General features: G+C 30.7%; 1 protein-coding gene across 2 annotated transcripts; it reads left to right on the forward strand.

Annotated features, from left to right (window-relative positions):
• The first annotated feature begins 9,113 nt into the window (after positions 1 to 9,113).
• On the forward strand, positions 9,114 to 12,841 carry LOC110616996 (probable linoleate 9S-lipoxygenase 5). Of its 2 annotated transcripts, XM_021759557.2 has the most exons (9): positions 9,114 to 9,452; positions 9,554 to 9,849; positions 10,073 to 10,301; positions 10,401 to 10,703; positions 10,785 to 10,870; positions 10,954 to 11,061; positions 11,149 to 11,453; positions 11,544 to 11,807; positions 11,929 to 12,841. In XM_021759557.2, exons 1-9 carry the CDS (start codon positions 9,248 to 9,250, stop codon positions 12,677 to 12,679), a joined length of 2,547 nt encoding a protein of 848 aa, XP_021615249.1. In that variant the 5' UTR covers positions 9,114 to 9,247; the 3' UTR covers positions 12,680 to 12,841. The 2 variants fall into 2 exon arrangements, with proteins under 2 accessions (XP_021615249.1, XP_043813210.1); XM_043957275.1 differs by having other exon boundaries at positions 10,401 to 10,870.
• Positions 12,842 to 15,645: the final 2,804 nt, after the last annotated feature.

Below are 15,645 nucleotides of genomic sequence, written 5' to 3' on the forward strand. Positions count from 1 at the left end.
ATGAGCTGTTATCACAATATAGGTTTACGTGACAAGATTCAAGTGAGTAAGAAATACAATTCATCTTGAGTGAAGGAAGATCCGGACACCATAATACCCGATGCATTATTAAGACTCACATTTCTCTCGTACGGGCGAGTCTCGGTATGAAATTACCATTAACCGGCACAATCCAGCGTATACCCATTACACCTGTAATCACGAGATTGCCAACTTATTAGCTGACGATATCTCTTATCAAGCAGACGGCCACATCTTCTCCGAATTATCTGAAAATTATATATTTATCACCACCTTTTTATAGTGTGAAAGGAGAAGGAAAATAGAGGCAAAAGTATGCTATTCTCTAACACTAAAACTCTCAGCAATTCCTTTCATTTTCTATACTCGTCGATACTAACTTGAACATCAGAGTGGCTGCGTGGGCACTCACCACTACCTCACATTTGCTTCCTTGCAGGCTCTAGCTAATCACAGCGCGGCTCCCTTTCGGCCACATAATCAATCTAATCTCTACAATATCATTTGAATCCGTCTCTGAAAATCCATTGAACTCTATCTGTTCATTTGGATTAAAACCGGTCTCTTATTCTTTTTTCTTCTAAAAAAGAAATCATTCCTCTCTAATCTCTCAAAATGGTCCAAATCGTACATGTCATTATGGGCGGGCCAGATAATGGCAAAGGGAAAAATAAGCGCATGGCAAATGATGTCCTATCTGTCTATCAGGAACCATGGACCAAGAAAGAGGTAAGGTTCGGTGCTACTGATAAGGCGATCGGATTCTTTCAGAACGACCCACTGGTCGTTAAGATCCTCCTGAACTAGTACGAGGTAAGGCGGGTACTTGTAGATACAAGTAGTTCCGTTAATCTCCTCATCTTAAATGTTTTTAATAAGTTAGGCTTAAATAAAAGCAGACTTGTCAAAGTTTTCTATCCTTTAGTGGGATTAGGAGACAAAACCGTGAAAGTACTGGGTACCATCAACCTTCCCCTGGTATTGGGTTACGAGAAATATAGGTGAGAGTTATATGCAGAGTTTGCGGTGGCAGATATTCCATTTGTGTACAATGTGATACTCGACAGTCCAACTCTAGGAGGAATAGCAGTGGTCTGAGGCAATACGAGATTAGTCAAAGAAGGTTATGAACACTCAGCAAAAAGCCGCCTTGGAAAAGTAACCATGCCCATCAACTTATTGGAAAAGCCGGAATCTAACATAAAATCAGAACCAACAGATCTAGTAGAGGAGATCTAGATAGGGAAGGAGCAAAAGGTATGGTTCGGCATTGCACTAATTGGTGAAACAAGGGCACGTCTGGTAGAGTTGCTAAAGAGTTAAATGTCAACTTTCGCTTGGTCCTCAAAGGATGTAATGGGTGTAGACTCGACTCTTATCACCCACGAGCTATCTATTGGAAAGAACGTCAAACCAGTCCAATAAAAGAAAAAAAAGTTTACACTAAAAAGACAACAGGTGATCAAAGAGGAGGTTGGTAAGCTTTTGAGCGCAGGATTAATAAAGAAAGTACAGTATCCCATGTAGCTGGCCAATGCGGTCTTGGTGAAGAAGGCTAACGAAGAGTGAAGAATACTATACTTCCTTGGCCCATTCCCCATGGCATCCGGGACAAGTAAGTTTATTTTCGTGGCAGTAGATCACTTCAACAAATGGCCGAAAGCTGAGGCAGTACAGTCCATCACTATCCAACAAGCAATCTCTTTTTTTTAAAAAAGTCTCCCGAACAAAGCCACGGAAGAAAGTTTCTACGAGATAAAACTCGAATAAAGTTCCAAGACTGACGTTGTCGTTGCGATTCTGGAAATCCATAATAACTAGTAAATCTCCATTGAACATTACCTTCCGAAACAATCGAATCAATAAAATTTGAAGAAAAGCCAACCACAGAAACAGACCCATGACTCTTCCATATTAATGAAAGGCCTCCTCCCAATCCTTGTCTATTGACTGAGAAGCAACCATCAACATGTAAAAAACTACGAAAAAATTCCATACGAGAACTAAGAGCTTTTGTTTCCATCAAAAATAAAATATCCGGCTTGTAACTAGGAACCAAATCTTTCTATGCAATAACTGTCCGAGGATTACCGCCATAAATTTGCCAAAGAGGTCTGCATATTCTGAAAATTGATTGGATTGTATGTGAGAAACATCTCCACCATACAGAAATTATAAATAATGATCAGAATATCTCTAGAGTTCTTAATAGGGACAACAACATCATTTTTTCATCGATAGTCAATTGACACAGATCGTTTTCTATGGAGAAGGGGAAAGAAGAAGTTATATTTAAGGAAGAGAAAAAGGCGATAGTATCGAATCACAAAAGAACCACAGAGAAAAACTTGCGTCGAAGCCCACAATTTTCAATTACTAGCCTTTTTTTTATATGCAAATCATAATTAATTTTAAATAACTTTATAATCGCATGATATTTAATTTATCACATTAATGTATTACTTTTTTTTATCATGCAAATTTCGTTGTTTGAAATCTATTGCTCCAGTGCAAAAAGCTCAAGCTCAAAATAGAAATCCAAATATCAAACCCTAACTCAAGTTTATTGTCTAAAACACAGCACCGCTCACCTCAAATCGGAGCCACCAGAACTACCAGCCATAGCCTTCTCATCGTCAACAGCTATAGCCAGAAAAAAAGAGCAAAAAAAGTCATAACATGTTCAAGAATGCCCCACCAGAACTACTAGCCACCGCCTTCTCATCGTAGACGGCTATAGCCCGGAAAAAAAAAAAAAAAAAGAAAAAAGTCGCAACATATTTAAGAAGCAATCCACAAATAACCAACTGTTATAAAAATAGTTTATTTTAAATAAATTGTGAGAATGAAAATAAAGAATACCATATAGAAAGATTACAAAACTTTTCAAATGTTTATATAGTGGAAAACTTTAATTTAAATATGAAGTGTTTTGGAGGGACATTTTCGAAAGAATCCAAAATTGATAAATTATATTATAAATTAAAAATTTGGCATTTGGGATTCAAACATAGCATGTGGATTCAGATCTATTTGGAAACACACAGACATGTTTGTTTAGAAAGTTGTCTCCAACAACTATAAACAGTTACTCCAATATCTATATTTACTTGATTTTTTTGGGTTTCTTATATTTTGAAGGAGTGTTGCCACAATCCTGCAACAAATATAGTGGGGCAATTAACTCTTAAAAAAAAGTATTTTTTTTTCACGTTCATTGATCTAACACAACAAACAACATAAAAGCCATTCCATATATCTAATAATAAAACCTGCAAGTACCATTCCAGACGATAATAAAACATGACAAGCAGCAAACCATGAGGCAGAATAAGGCATTGTGCAAATGCAACCAAACAAATTGAAATCCATGGAAGAAGGAAGTTTGACCCCTTAGTACCGCACAATAGAAGGAGACACAATAATATCCACGAAGGAGTGTTGATCGTCGGACGTAATGAATAGTCTTGAGTTGCCAAATTTATGAGTAGAAGACCTTCCGACAAATGAAAATAAAAACAAAATCAAAACCCAACAAACATCATCGACAAAAAAGTAAATCCCTTAAAATAAACTATGAAAAAAAATTAACAACAACAATACACAGCCAAACAAAGAGAAGACACGGAGGCCTCTCCAACGAATGCAACAAAACCTAACAACTTTTTCATGCTTTCTCACTTTCTTTCTCTTCAAAAGTTTTTTTCTTTCTTCACAAGTTCCTTCTTTATAAATATATGGCTTAATTACTAAATAAAGAGTAAATTAAATATACAAATTTTAAAACTATAATATTTTAAAATATTAAATTCTATTAATCTTGCGTTTTAATTTTCAAGATTCGACCCTTCAAAGTTCTTGATCTCTCTATATATTTAAAACATTTCCTTTCTTTTAACCTTAAAGAAATTTTTTTTTATAAACAAATAATAGTTATATTAAAAAAAGATGTCAGTAAAATTTAATATATAGTTTTTACATTTTAAATTTAATAAGATTAAAATTTTAGTCATATTGTCTTTTTATTACAAAAAATAAGTAAATCAATGCACTAAGATCTATCTACTTGAAGCCTGAACTATTAAACAGAGAAAGCAACAAAATGCAAACATTTTATAGTAATTCACTCATCTTCCTCAATATTTTCTTACTAATAAAATTTTTCAGCTCGTAAAATATCAAAGTAAAAAAACTTATTTTATTTATTTTTACATTTTAATTCACACATTTAATTTTGAATTTATTTTCTTAATCTTTTTTATCATACAACTATAGCCTTTTTTAAAATTAACATATAAAATTTAATTTGTTAAAAAAAATTCAATTATTTAATGAATCATAATTCGAATCAATATTTATCTAATTGAATTTCATGTATAAAATATATTTCTATTTCAAAGCTACAAAAATTAAAAATTGAAAATTATATATAAATTTCAAAGCTAGCTAATTAATTTGCATCCAATTAAAAAAATATCATAACAATAAATTCAAAGCTAGAGTATTTGATTTAAAATACAAAAGCACATAAACATTAAATTTTTTTACGATTTGGTTTCTTAAACCAAAATTGATTCAGTTTAATTTTTATAAATATTAAAATTTTGATTTAAATTATTCGATTCTATTCGATTTCGATGACCCGCCGAGTTCGCGGCCACCGGAAAGAAAATGACTGGATTGCCATTTATCACATTTAAAAGAAGAAGGAACTCTCCATCCTTCACTCAAACATCAACTCATAGTTTGATCTTCCATGGGATCATCCTTGAGTTGCTGTGGCAAAAAGAAGGTTGAAGATGGGTAATTATCTTCATCAATCTGCCTTCACTTAATATCAACTTTTAGTTAATGGAAAATAATTAACATGCTTTAGTTCACGTGGGTTTGTGGTAATATAGGGCTAATATGGGTGGCGGTGGCAGCAGTTCGTGGAGGATATTCACATACAAGGAATTGCCCATGCTTTAACAGTCAACCATGCACAAACATATATACAGCCTCCATCTTCTAGCAACAATTCCTAATTCAATTTAAACCTAGGTCGGAAACGTCAATAGTCAGGAAACTCATTCCATCTTCTGATTCTAGCAAGATGGAAAAATCAATCAAGACCTTGAGTTCCAAAATTTCCTTGTTTCCAAGCTTAATAAATGACATCTAGCATAAATAAACAGTCATTTGCATAAAAGATCAACAGAATGCAGAGTGTGTTGTTCATAATGCAGTTTCATCAGCTCTTGGTCGCTTTGCTGATGCTGGACAAGATTCATCATCTTTTGGGTCAAGATTCTTGTCAGTTGTGTTTTCTAAAGACTTGTGCTTTCTGCTTACACTTGGGGAGCTTTCTTCCTGTGCAACACGGCTTTCGCTTCTATCACTCGCAATTTTAGCATGATCCGGCTCTGATTACTTCCATTTTATTATTATCAGATGGCTGTACTGCATTTGACTGTCGGACCAAAGGATCATCCATGGAGGAGGAAGAAGACTTGGACTTCTCATCCTCCATCTTTCTTTGTTTCTCAAACATCATTTGCAGATATCTTCTCTGTTGCTCGATTCTCAACGGTAAATTCCTCTGGATCTATGAGGATAAAATAACATAAATATCAGCTAGCATATATCACAAATCTGCAATTGTGTAAACTAGTCTCCATGCATAGATATGCATATCTCTCGCAATTTTAGATCAGTTTATAGAAATGCAAATCTCTTGAGCAAATAATTTTAGGAAACAAAGAAATACAAATAAGCTCTCATAGTGTTTTTCAAATATAAAGATGGAGAATAAAAATAATAAACTTTTATGAGAACAAATTTCATTTCAACAAAAAAAAAGCCACAAAATTTAGAAAAAAAAATGGCTCTTAAAGATTATTTGGGCATTGATATTGCTGCCCTTCGAAAGTCAAAAGAATATACGGTACCAGTTCAATTTAGAATAGAAAATAAATATCTAAACCTAAAATTAGATATCTAAAAATATAAAATAGATATTTAAAACCAAACAGAAATAAGTATAAAAATAGAGTATCATGATTCTTTATAAAAATATTAAATATCCAGTAACAAAAATAAAGATCGAACACTGGAACATCAACTTTAACAAACATATAATAAAAGATTCAAAATAACATAATAAAAGAAAAGATGAAGAGAAAATTTTTTTCGATTTTTTATTCTATCTTTTTAAAATACTTTTACAAAAAATTACAGTTTTCTCTCACATTTTTACAATACAATATTTTTATAGGGAAATGAGAAATCTTTGCAAAGTCAACAATCCATACTTACATATAATTACATTACTTGCCTTGTACACAAAATTTTTCTTTTATCTAAATTTTCTTTGTAATTCCACATTACTTTTAACATAAATTTACAAGTTATCTTACTTGATTTATAAAAATTAGTAGCTTAATAATCATATTCTCAATAATTGATGTCAACTCAAAATCTCAAATAAATAAATAAAGAACACAAAAACAAATAATTAAGCAATAAACCCATCAAACTCAATAACTAAGTAATCACGTAATCTTTTTCAAAATTATTAATCTATTAATTAATACAAAATTAAAAATTAGTAGGACAAGCATACATTAGGATCAATCAACCATTCCATCACTATTTTACATGGAGTGGCGATGATCGGCAGCTGCAGCGGCGGTGAGTGGCAACAATGGTGGCGGCAGCGGCGGTTCCAACAATGGCAACACAACCGCAGCAGCTCCAACAATGGCAACACAACCGCGGCAGCTCCAACAATGGCAACACAACCGCGGCAGCTCCAACAATGGCAACACAACCGCGGCAGCTCCAACAATGGCAACACAACCGCGGCAGCTCCAACAATGGCAACACAACCGCGGCAGCTCCAACAATGGCAACACAACAGCTACAGCGAGGTGACAGCAACGCGCGGCAGCCCCGAAAAGAGATGGATTATGTTTTTTAATATACTCTTTGCATTTTCTGATGGATTAGCGACGGAATAATATTTTAAAAATCCGTTACTAATCCGTCGCAAATCTGTCGGAAATATAAATATAAAGTATTCGTCGTTGATCCGTCGTTAATTCCGTCGCTAAATCCGTCGCTAATAGTCTGTGATGAATCCCTTTCCAAAGAAAATGAATCTGAAAAATAGAGAGAGCTCTTAACGAGATCCACTTTTAATAATAAAATTAAATGTCACATATAATGTCACATCAGCAATGACATATATCCCCAATTTAAATTTCAAATTAAGATAAAATCTTTGAAAAACTTTCAACTTTTATTTCAAATTGCTAAAATTGAAATGTTGGGATAAAATCGCAGTATATTGTAAATGTTTGGTTTTTCGGATCAATTGGTCTTAAAAATAATATTTGAAAAAATTATTCCAATTTAAATAGATTTATAATTTTATAATGAAATATTAAAAATTTTACCAACTCAGTTTAATTATTAAACTATTATCAGCAATGTTTAGAGAGGGATATTGGCTTTAATCAATAAAAACAGATATTAAATTGAGCATTTTGAATTCATCTTTTATTAACCATAAAATAAATTTATAATTTTTTTATAATGAAATACTGACAATTTTATCAACTGAGTTTAATTATTTTAAATTTTAATTTAAAATATTTAAATTTTGAATAAATTCACGTATATTTCTATGAATTAACTAATGTTTTTATTTAGTATAATTTTAATCAAATTTTAAAATTAATTGAAAGACAGGCAACATAATTTAAATATATAGTCCACGATTATAATAATTATAGATTTTATTTTAGAGTAATAACTATAAAAATTTTATAATAAACATATTATCTAATTCAAAATAATATCATATATAATAATAATAAATAATATATTATTATAAAAAATTTTATAATTATTGTTACAAAATAAAATTTATCAATTGCTGAAGGAGAGAGCTGAAATTTATCTATTGTCGAAGGAAGGAGTGAGTTGCATATTTCACAATTAGGTCGATTTAATTTTAAATTTAATTGAATTTAAAAAAATAAAAAATTAAATAATTTGAAATCTTACATCAAATTAAATTAATTTTAAAAAATAATTAAATCAAACTGAATCAATAAAATCAGTTCGATTCAATGAAAACTACATATTCCTTTCCAATATCTAAAAGATCCAAAAACAGCGTCACATCAATAATCCCAGCAAATTCAAATCCAAGAACATTCAATACTTCAACATAATAACGTTAACAAGCCATACCATGCAAAAGCTCAAAAAAAAAAAAAAAAAAAAAAAACAGAAACGAGAAGCCGACAGCAATTCCATTGATTTTAACACAAACATCGCAAGTAAATCAAACTTTCAATATAAATAATAAATCGAACACTGAATCATATATAAATTAGTAATTTAATTATTATTTACAAAGAAATAAACAAAGCAATTTAATTGAAGATGAAAAAGAAGAATAAAGAGGGGCAAACGGTGACTAATAGGAAATGGATGAGATTGATTACTCTTAAACTTGTGAAACTATTGGATGGAGACAATGGAGAAGAAGAACCCACGCTGATCTAATATCTACCGCTTTTCTTGTCGTTCTCGCCGTCGGTCGTAATAAAAATTAATTAAAATTATATTTAAATATGAATTGTAATTCAATTTATTTAAAATTTAATATTTAAATTAAAATGTAAAATCACATGTTTTGTAAATTGGACATTCTTAAAAAAATAATCAGCAATCTAGATATGGATGTTGGAATTAATCAATAAAAATAAATATTAAATTAAACATGTTAATTTTTTTAATCAGAAAATAAAATTTTATTTTTTTAATACAATAATGAATAAAAAAATTAAACAATTAAAATTTTTTTTAAAAAAAATAAAAACACGTTTGCCACCTAACACGTGATTCTGTAGCCTACGTGTCAGGTGGGTCCATTCTTCCTTCCTTGATTATTTTTTAAAAAAATTACATATTTAAAAATGGAATCATACAATAATTTTATGATAAGTTGATGAAGACCTTAGCTTTCTAATGTAATTAAATCGATAAGGACAAAGAGTTCAGGCGAAGTCTTAATCTGTTTAAATTTATACAATTGATTAATGATTTTCCTGGAAGACAAACAACTGCAAGTGAGTAGAAGTTTCCCCGGAGAGGCAACTTCACTCCTGTAAGAAGCATAAATCTGATTCCAATCTCTGTAACAAATCAAACCCTTGTTTCTCAATCAAAAATGTCTGAAAACATGATTCCAGTGATTACAGGAGAAAATGGCGGAAAGAAATTGAAATCTGAGATTAGCCACAGCAGCAAAGTTCAAGGCACTGTTATTGTTCAGACCAAGAAGAATGTTTTGAACTCTCTTCATGAACTCTTTGATAAGCTGACGGGTAAAAAGGTTTCCCTGCAGCTCATTAGTGCCTTTAATGGTGATCCTGGTGAGATTTTGTTTTCACCTTTCACATATGTATTTGAACAACTTATAGTTCTTGCATTTTCTGGGAATATTTCATCAAGTTAATGTGCCGATGTATTGCAGAAGATGGACATAGAGGGAAAACAGGGAGTCCAGCATACTTGGAAAAGTGCAATACTGCTTTGCCTGCTGCTCCAGTTAAAGAAGATGAAGTCCAATTCCAGATTAGCTTTGATTGGGAAGAGCAAATTGGAGTTCCAGGGGCATTTACTATAAGAAATGATCATCATGGTGAATTCTTCCTTAAGTCTCTTACACTTGAACATGTTCCTGATCATGGCTCCATCCACTTTGATTGCCACTCATGGGTTTACCCTGCCAAATTTTACCAGAAAGATCGTGTCTTCTTCTCTAACAAGGCAAGTAAACTTCGTAAATTCTCTAATAATAGCAGCAGACTTGTGGCAGATCAGTTTCTAGGCAATAAGAAAATTTTTAAAAGAAGGGTTGTGTTTCTGTATGTTCCAATATTGGGTTTATCGAAGCAGTAATTGGCTCCAACCGGATTCGAACTTAAGTTGTCTCAGTTCTGGAAACGATTCCAATATATTAATAATGGTAAATTTTATGTTAATGGTGCAGACGTACCTTCCTTATAATACTCCAGTGCCGCTGCGAAAGTACAGAGAAGAAGAACTGGAGAATTTAAGAGGGGATGGAAAAGGAGAGCTCCAGGAAGCTGACAGGATTTATGACTATGCTTATTACAATGACCTTGGAGATCCTAAACATGTCCGTCCAGTTCTTGGAGGGTCTCTCCATCGCCCTTATCCGCGCAGAGTGAGAACAGGCCGGGGACCTCTGGATTCAGGTTAGAGCTTGTAATAATCCTTTGAGAAAGCTGAGATTAGTGTATCACTTAATTTCATGAACTTGGTCATGTAAAAGTATGGCTTTTCTTCTTGTGAAGCTCCTTGTAATGAGAGAAGGCTGCCTCTTCATAAGAGCTTAAGCATTTATGTGCCAAGGGATGAACGATTTAGTCTCTCCAAGAATGAAGACTTCCTTGTTAGCTCATTCAAAGCTTTAGCTCAATTGATTGGACCAGAGCTAAAATCTCTATTTGATAAAGAGTTTGACTCCTACAAAGATGTGTTAACTCTTTATAAAGAAGGAGTTAAGCTACCTGATGGCCCTTTGCACGCTAGCCTGGAGATGCTTAATATGATATTTGAAAGCGGCAGGAAATTTCCTACGCCTCAACTGATTCAAGGTATTGTGCTTAATATGATATTTGAAAGCGGCAGGAAATTTCCTATACCGTTTAATTCTGATGTGCTAATGTTGGGAACAGCGGATGAGTCTGCATGGAGTACTGATGAGGAATTTGCCAGAGAAATGCTAGCTGGTGTAAATCCTGTTAGCATTCGCCGTCTTGAGGTTAGTAGAAGCACCGTTGGAAAAAATTTTCCTTTTCCTACTTGGACCATACAAAAACAATACAAGAGAAATTTGGTTTGCAGGAGTTCCCTCCAAAAAGCAAGCTAAACCATGAACAGTTTGGTGATCAGAACAGTTCAATTACAAAGGAGCATATAGAGAATAAATTACATGGAATGAGTATAGAAGAGGTAACTTTTCCTTTTCACATCAGAATTCAATTTATTAGTCTGTTCATGTTTGATCAATGTCATAAACGATGTATGTTGTTTGAACAGGCAATAGATAAGAACAAGTTATTCGTATTGGATTACCATGATGTGCTGATGCCATACCTCAGGCTGATCAATGAAACTTCCACAAAAGTTTATGCATCAAGAACACTCCTTTTCTTGAAAGAAGATGGAACCCTGAAGCCACTTGCAATTGAATTAAGTTTGCCTCATCCTGAGGGAGATCAATTTGGAGCAGTAAGCAATGTATACACACCTGCTGAACATGGAATTGAAGGCTCTATCTGGAAACTAGCTAAAGCTTATGTGGCTGTAAATGACTCAGGATTTCATCAGCTGATTAGTCACTGGTACAAGTTTCAGATGTCAAAAAAAGCTGACATGTAACATGTTTGCTTATTCAGTTTCCTAATCAAGAGTCTTTATAACTTGTGTCATAGGTTGAGAACACATGCAGTGATTGAACCATTTGTGATTGCAACAAATAGGCAGCTAAGTGTGCTGCATCCAGTTTATAAGCTTTTGCATCCTCATTTCCGGGACACGCTGCATATAAATGCAATAGGTAGGCAGATGTTCCTTAATGCTGAAGGAGTGCTGGAGGCTACTGTTTTTCCTGGAAAATATTCCATGGAGATGTCTTCTGCAGTTTACAAAGATTGGAATTTCACCGATCAAGCACTGCCTGAAGATCTGAAGAAGAGGTAACTAAATCCTAGTCTAATCCACACCGAGAAATACATGAACTTGCAGGCAACTGAGCCAACCTAATAGTTTGATTTGTTTGATAAAATGTCACTCATTGTCTTGTTTTAATTCATCTAGAGGAGTGGCAGTTGAGGATGAGAATTCACCAAATGGTCTTCGCCTGATGATAGAAGACTACCCGTTCGCGGTCGATGGGCTTGAGATATGGTCAGCAATCAAGATATGGGTTAAACAATATTGTTCCTTTTATTACAAGACAAATGACATGGTTAGACAGGATTCTGAACTCCAAACCTGGTGGAAGGAAATTCAGGAGAAGGGTCATGGTGACAAGAAAGATGAACCATGGTGGCCCAGGATGCAAACTTGTGATGAACTAATAGAAACATGCACTATCACCATATGGATAGCTTCTGCTCTTCATGCAGCTCTCAACTTTGGACAATATCCTTACACCGGTTACGTCCCTAACCGGCCAGCCATAAGTCGCAGGTTGATGCCTGAAAAAGGTTCTGCAGAGTACAAGGAGCTTGAGTCCAATTTTGAAGAGGCTCTCTTCAAAACTATCACTGCCAAGCCAGTGGCACTTGTTGGCATTTCTGTAGTAGAAATTTTGTCAACGCATTCACCAGAAGAGGAATATCTTGGGCAGAGAACACCAGGATGGACTTCAGATGCAGAACCATTGGAAGCTTTTAAGAAATTTCAGGAGACGGTGGAAGGAATTGGGGAAAGAATCTTAGACAGGAACAGAGATACAAGATTAAAGAACCGTACTGGACCTGTCCAAGTGCCATACACTCTGCTGTTTCCAGCAAGCGAAGGAGGACTTACAGGGAAAGGCATCCCCAACAGTATCTCTATTTAAAGCTACCCTGCAAGGATTGTTTGTATTTTTGCTTTTTGCTCTTGTTTACCATTGGATGTTCTTCACCGTGCCGATGAATAATGAGAACGAATCAATTAGTTGTCTTTTTTTCTTATTTTGATCGATTTGCTTATTGGTTATACAAACTCATTAGTTTAGTGCTCAAATTTCTGTCTCGACAAACTAGTCGTTTGCTGCCCCCTCTCTTTGTGGATATTAAAATTTTTTATATTATTATAAATATTATTTTAATATTTCTTTTCAAAAAAATAAAATATTTACTTTAAAATTTTAAATTCAAAATAATAATAAATATAAATCCATATCTATATATCCAACTCAATTATAATAAAGAAATTAAAAATTTTAGTAATAATTATTATATATTATTAATATCCAATACTAAATTCTATTTAAAAAACTATCTTTTTAGAAAAATAAATTTTACTCTAAGTTCTAATTGTGGCAGATGACAATGAAGATAGTGGGATAGAGGAACAGGAAAATTACCTATTTTATCATAAAATCTTTTGAATATAATAAACTTTTTACTGGTAAAATTTGCGAATACTATTTTATAATAGTAATGATACAACAATACACTAGAACGCACTTATTAACGATCCTTTACTTCGACAGTATCTAGGGTTCCTCGAATAATGTGATATTTCACACCGAGTAAATTCTTAACCCTTCCTCCTCTTACTAAGACTACAGAATGTTCTTGTAAATTATGGCCAATACTAGGTATATAAGCAGTGATTTCAAATTTAGAGGTTAATTGTACTCTGACAACTTTACATAAGGCAGAGTTTAATTTTTTGGGGTGATAGTGGAAAAGTTGACCGTACTAATGATTTTACAACTACTATAATATAAATATATTTCACTATTAATAAAAAAATAAGATGATCTCTTCGAAACATCTGATCACTCATCGTCTAGCTTCAATCTAGCCAACGGAATTGAGTTAGATATAAAGAATTATACAAATCTCATAATAGATATTAAGAAAATAATAAAAAAAAGGTTTTAAAATATTAGTGAAAGAGTTGAATAAAAAAATAATATAAAATAGAGATTGTGCCGATAAGTTTTATATAGAATAAATAATAAAAGTTATACGATTGTAAAATACGGATAGACAAAAATTATTACAATTATTAGCATACTAAATTGTAGTAATTTAAGTTTAATAATTTGGTTGTTTAAGATTTGTAATACTTGATTTAGATTTTTAAAATTGCAATTTTACTTTTATTGTATTTTAATTATTTATATTTATTAACTTTTTTAGTTATTAAAATTGAATAAAATTTTAGTTTGAAAATATTTTATATGATTAGTTTTATTAATTCTTTAATTATTTTATACTTTTATGACAGTTAATATTTTTTTAATAATAATTTTAATTGATTGTATATATTTATTTTATATAATTATTTACATTACATAGAGCATTTGTAATTAAATTATATTAGTTATAATTTTACAAATTATCAAATAAATAAATAATATTGTGAGACTGTAAAAACTTTTTATATGTCCTTTTATTATAGAATTTTTGTTTTATGGTAAAAATATAATTTTTTTTATTATCCATACTTTTTTATGATGTTTATTCAATTTTTATAAACATATTTTTAATATTTTATTTATTATTAAAATAAAAAATATAATAAATATTTTTAACAATAAAAATATAATGAAAAAAAATAATAAAATATCAAAAAATCATATAATAGTGACAATAAATATAATAAAACTGTCTTTATTATATTAAAAAGTAGAGACAATGGTAAAAGAGCATGTGTTCTTAATTTTCTTAAGATTACATTCTATATTTTTTTTTCAATTAAGATTTGATTTTTTAAAATTATTTCAATTCTACCTATCATTATTTGTACCGCTAAAAACATTGACGTCATTATATCCCTATACCACATCAATAAAATTTAAAATTAATTATTAAAAAAATATATACTTTATTTTTGTTATAATTTCATCCTATATTTTTATTTTTTTTTAATTTTATCAATAATTTTTTAATAATAATAATAATATTTCTTAATTTTATTTTGAGTAAAATTATTATCAATTAATTTTTCTTAAATTTATTTAATATACTTGCTATTTAGTATTATTTTTAAAATTAGCGTTAAAAAATAATTTTATTAAATATATTAATTATAAAATATTAATAATGATAAAAAAATACTAAATTATATTTATTACATATATATTAGTTTTTATTTTATATATAAATAAAATTAAAAATATATAAAATTTGTAATATTTACATCGCATGTGATAAATATATAGAGTTAATCGTGTGACTTGTTAATTTCTTGTATGTAAATTTAATAGTGACACTTGTTAATCTTTTATTAATTTATTTTAAAGTCCAATTATATAGAGAGATAAATTTACTGATATAAATATAATTAAAAAAACATAATATAAATTTAAATATATTATTTCTCACATTTTATATAGTTAAGAATATAGATATGTATTAATTTTTTATTTATTATTTTAAAGATATAACTACTTTTTAGTTTTATTTTTTTAATTATAAATTAATATATTATATTAAAAATATTATAAAAATTAAAAAGTCACATGTCAATAGTAATAATAAAAAATTTAAAAATTATATATAAATCGTAATAATAAAACTAACAAATTGCATTTATTATGGATAATATTAATCAGTAATATTATTAAATATAAAAATATAATTTAAAAATAAAAACAAAATATACTAAATGTGACAATTGGCACAAATATACAAATTTAGATGTATCACTTATATTAAGTGTATGAATTTAAGCATGCCACATGTCAATCTCTTCATAATTTATTTTAGTCCAATTTTATAAATTAATTATAATTGTGATAAATTTAAAAAATTTAGATTTTATTATTTATTTTAAAAATTTTAACTATAATGCCAAAGTTATAAT

This window comes from Manihot esculenta, chromosome 6 (genome assembly GCF_001659605.2).
Source record: "Manihot esculenta cultivar AM560-2 chromosome 6, M.esculenta_v8, whole genome shotgun sequence".
NCBI lineage: Eukaryota > Viridiplantae > Streptophyta > Magnoliopsida > Malpighiales > Euphorbiaceae > Manihot > Manihot esculenta.

Bases quoted from the DNA above. Each gene is read 5' to 3' on its own strand.
- LOC110616996 (XM_043957275.1), top strand. From the start codon at position 9,248: ATGTCTGAAAACATGATTCCAGTGATTACAGGAGAAAATGGCGGAAAG. The intron at 9,453-9,553 runs GTGAGATTTTGT...GATGTATTGCAG, and splicing joins TGCCTTTAATGGTGATCCTG to AAGATGGACATAGAGGGAAA. The intron at 10,302-10,400 runs GTTAGAGCTTGT...CTTCTTGTGAAG, and splicing joins CCGGGGACCTCTGGATTCAG to CTCCTTGTAATGAGAGAAGG.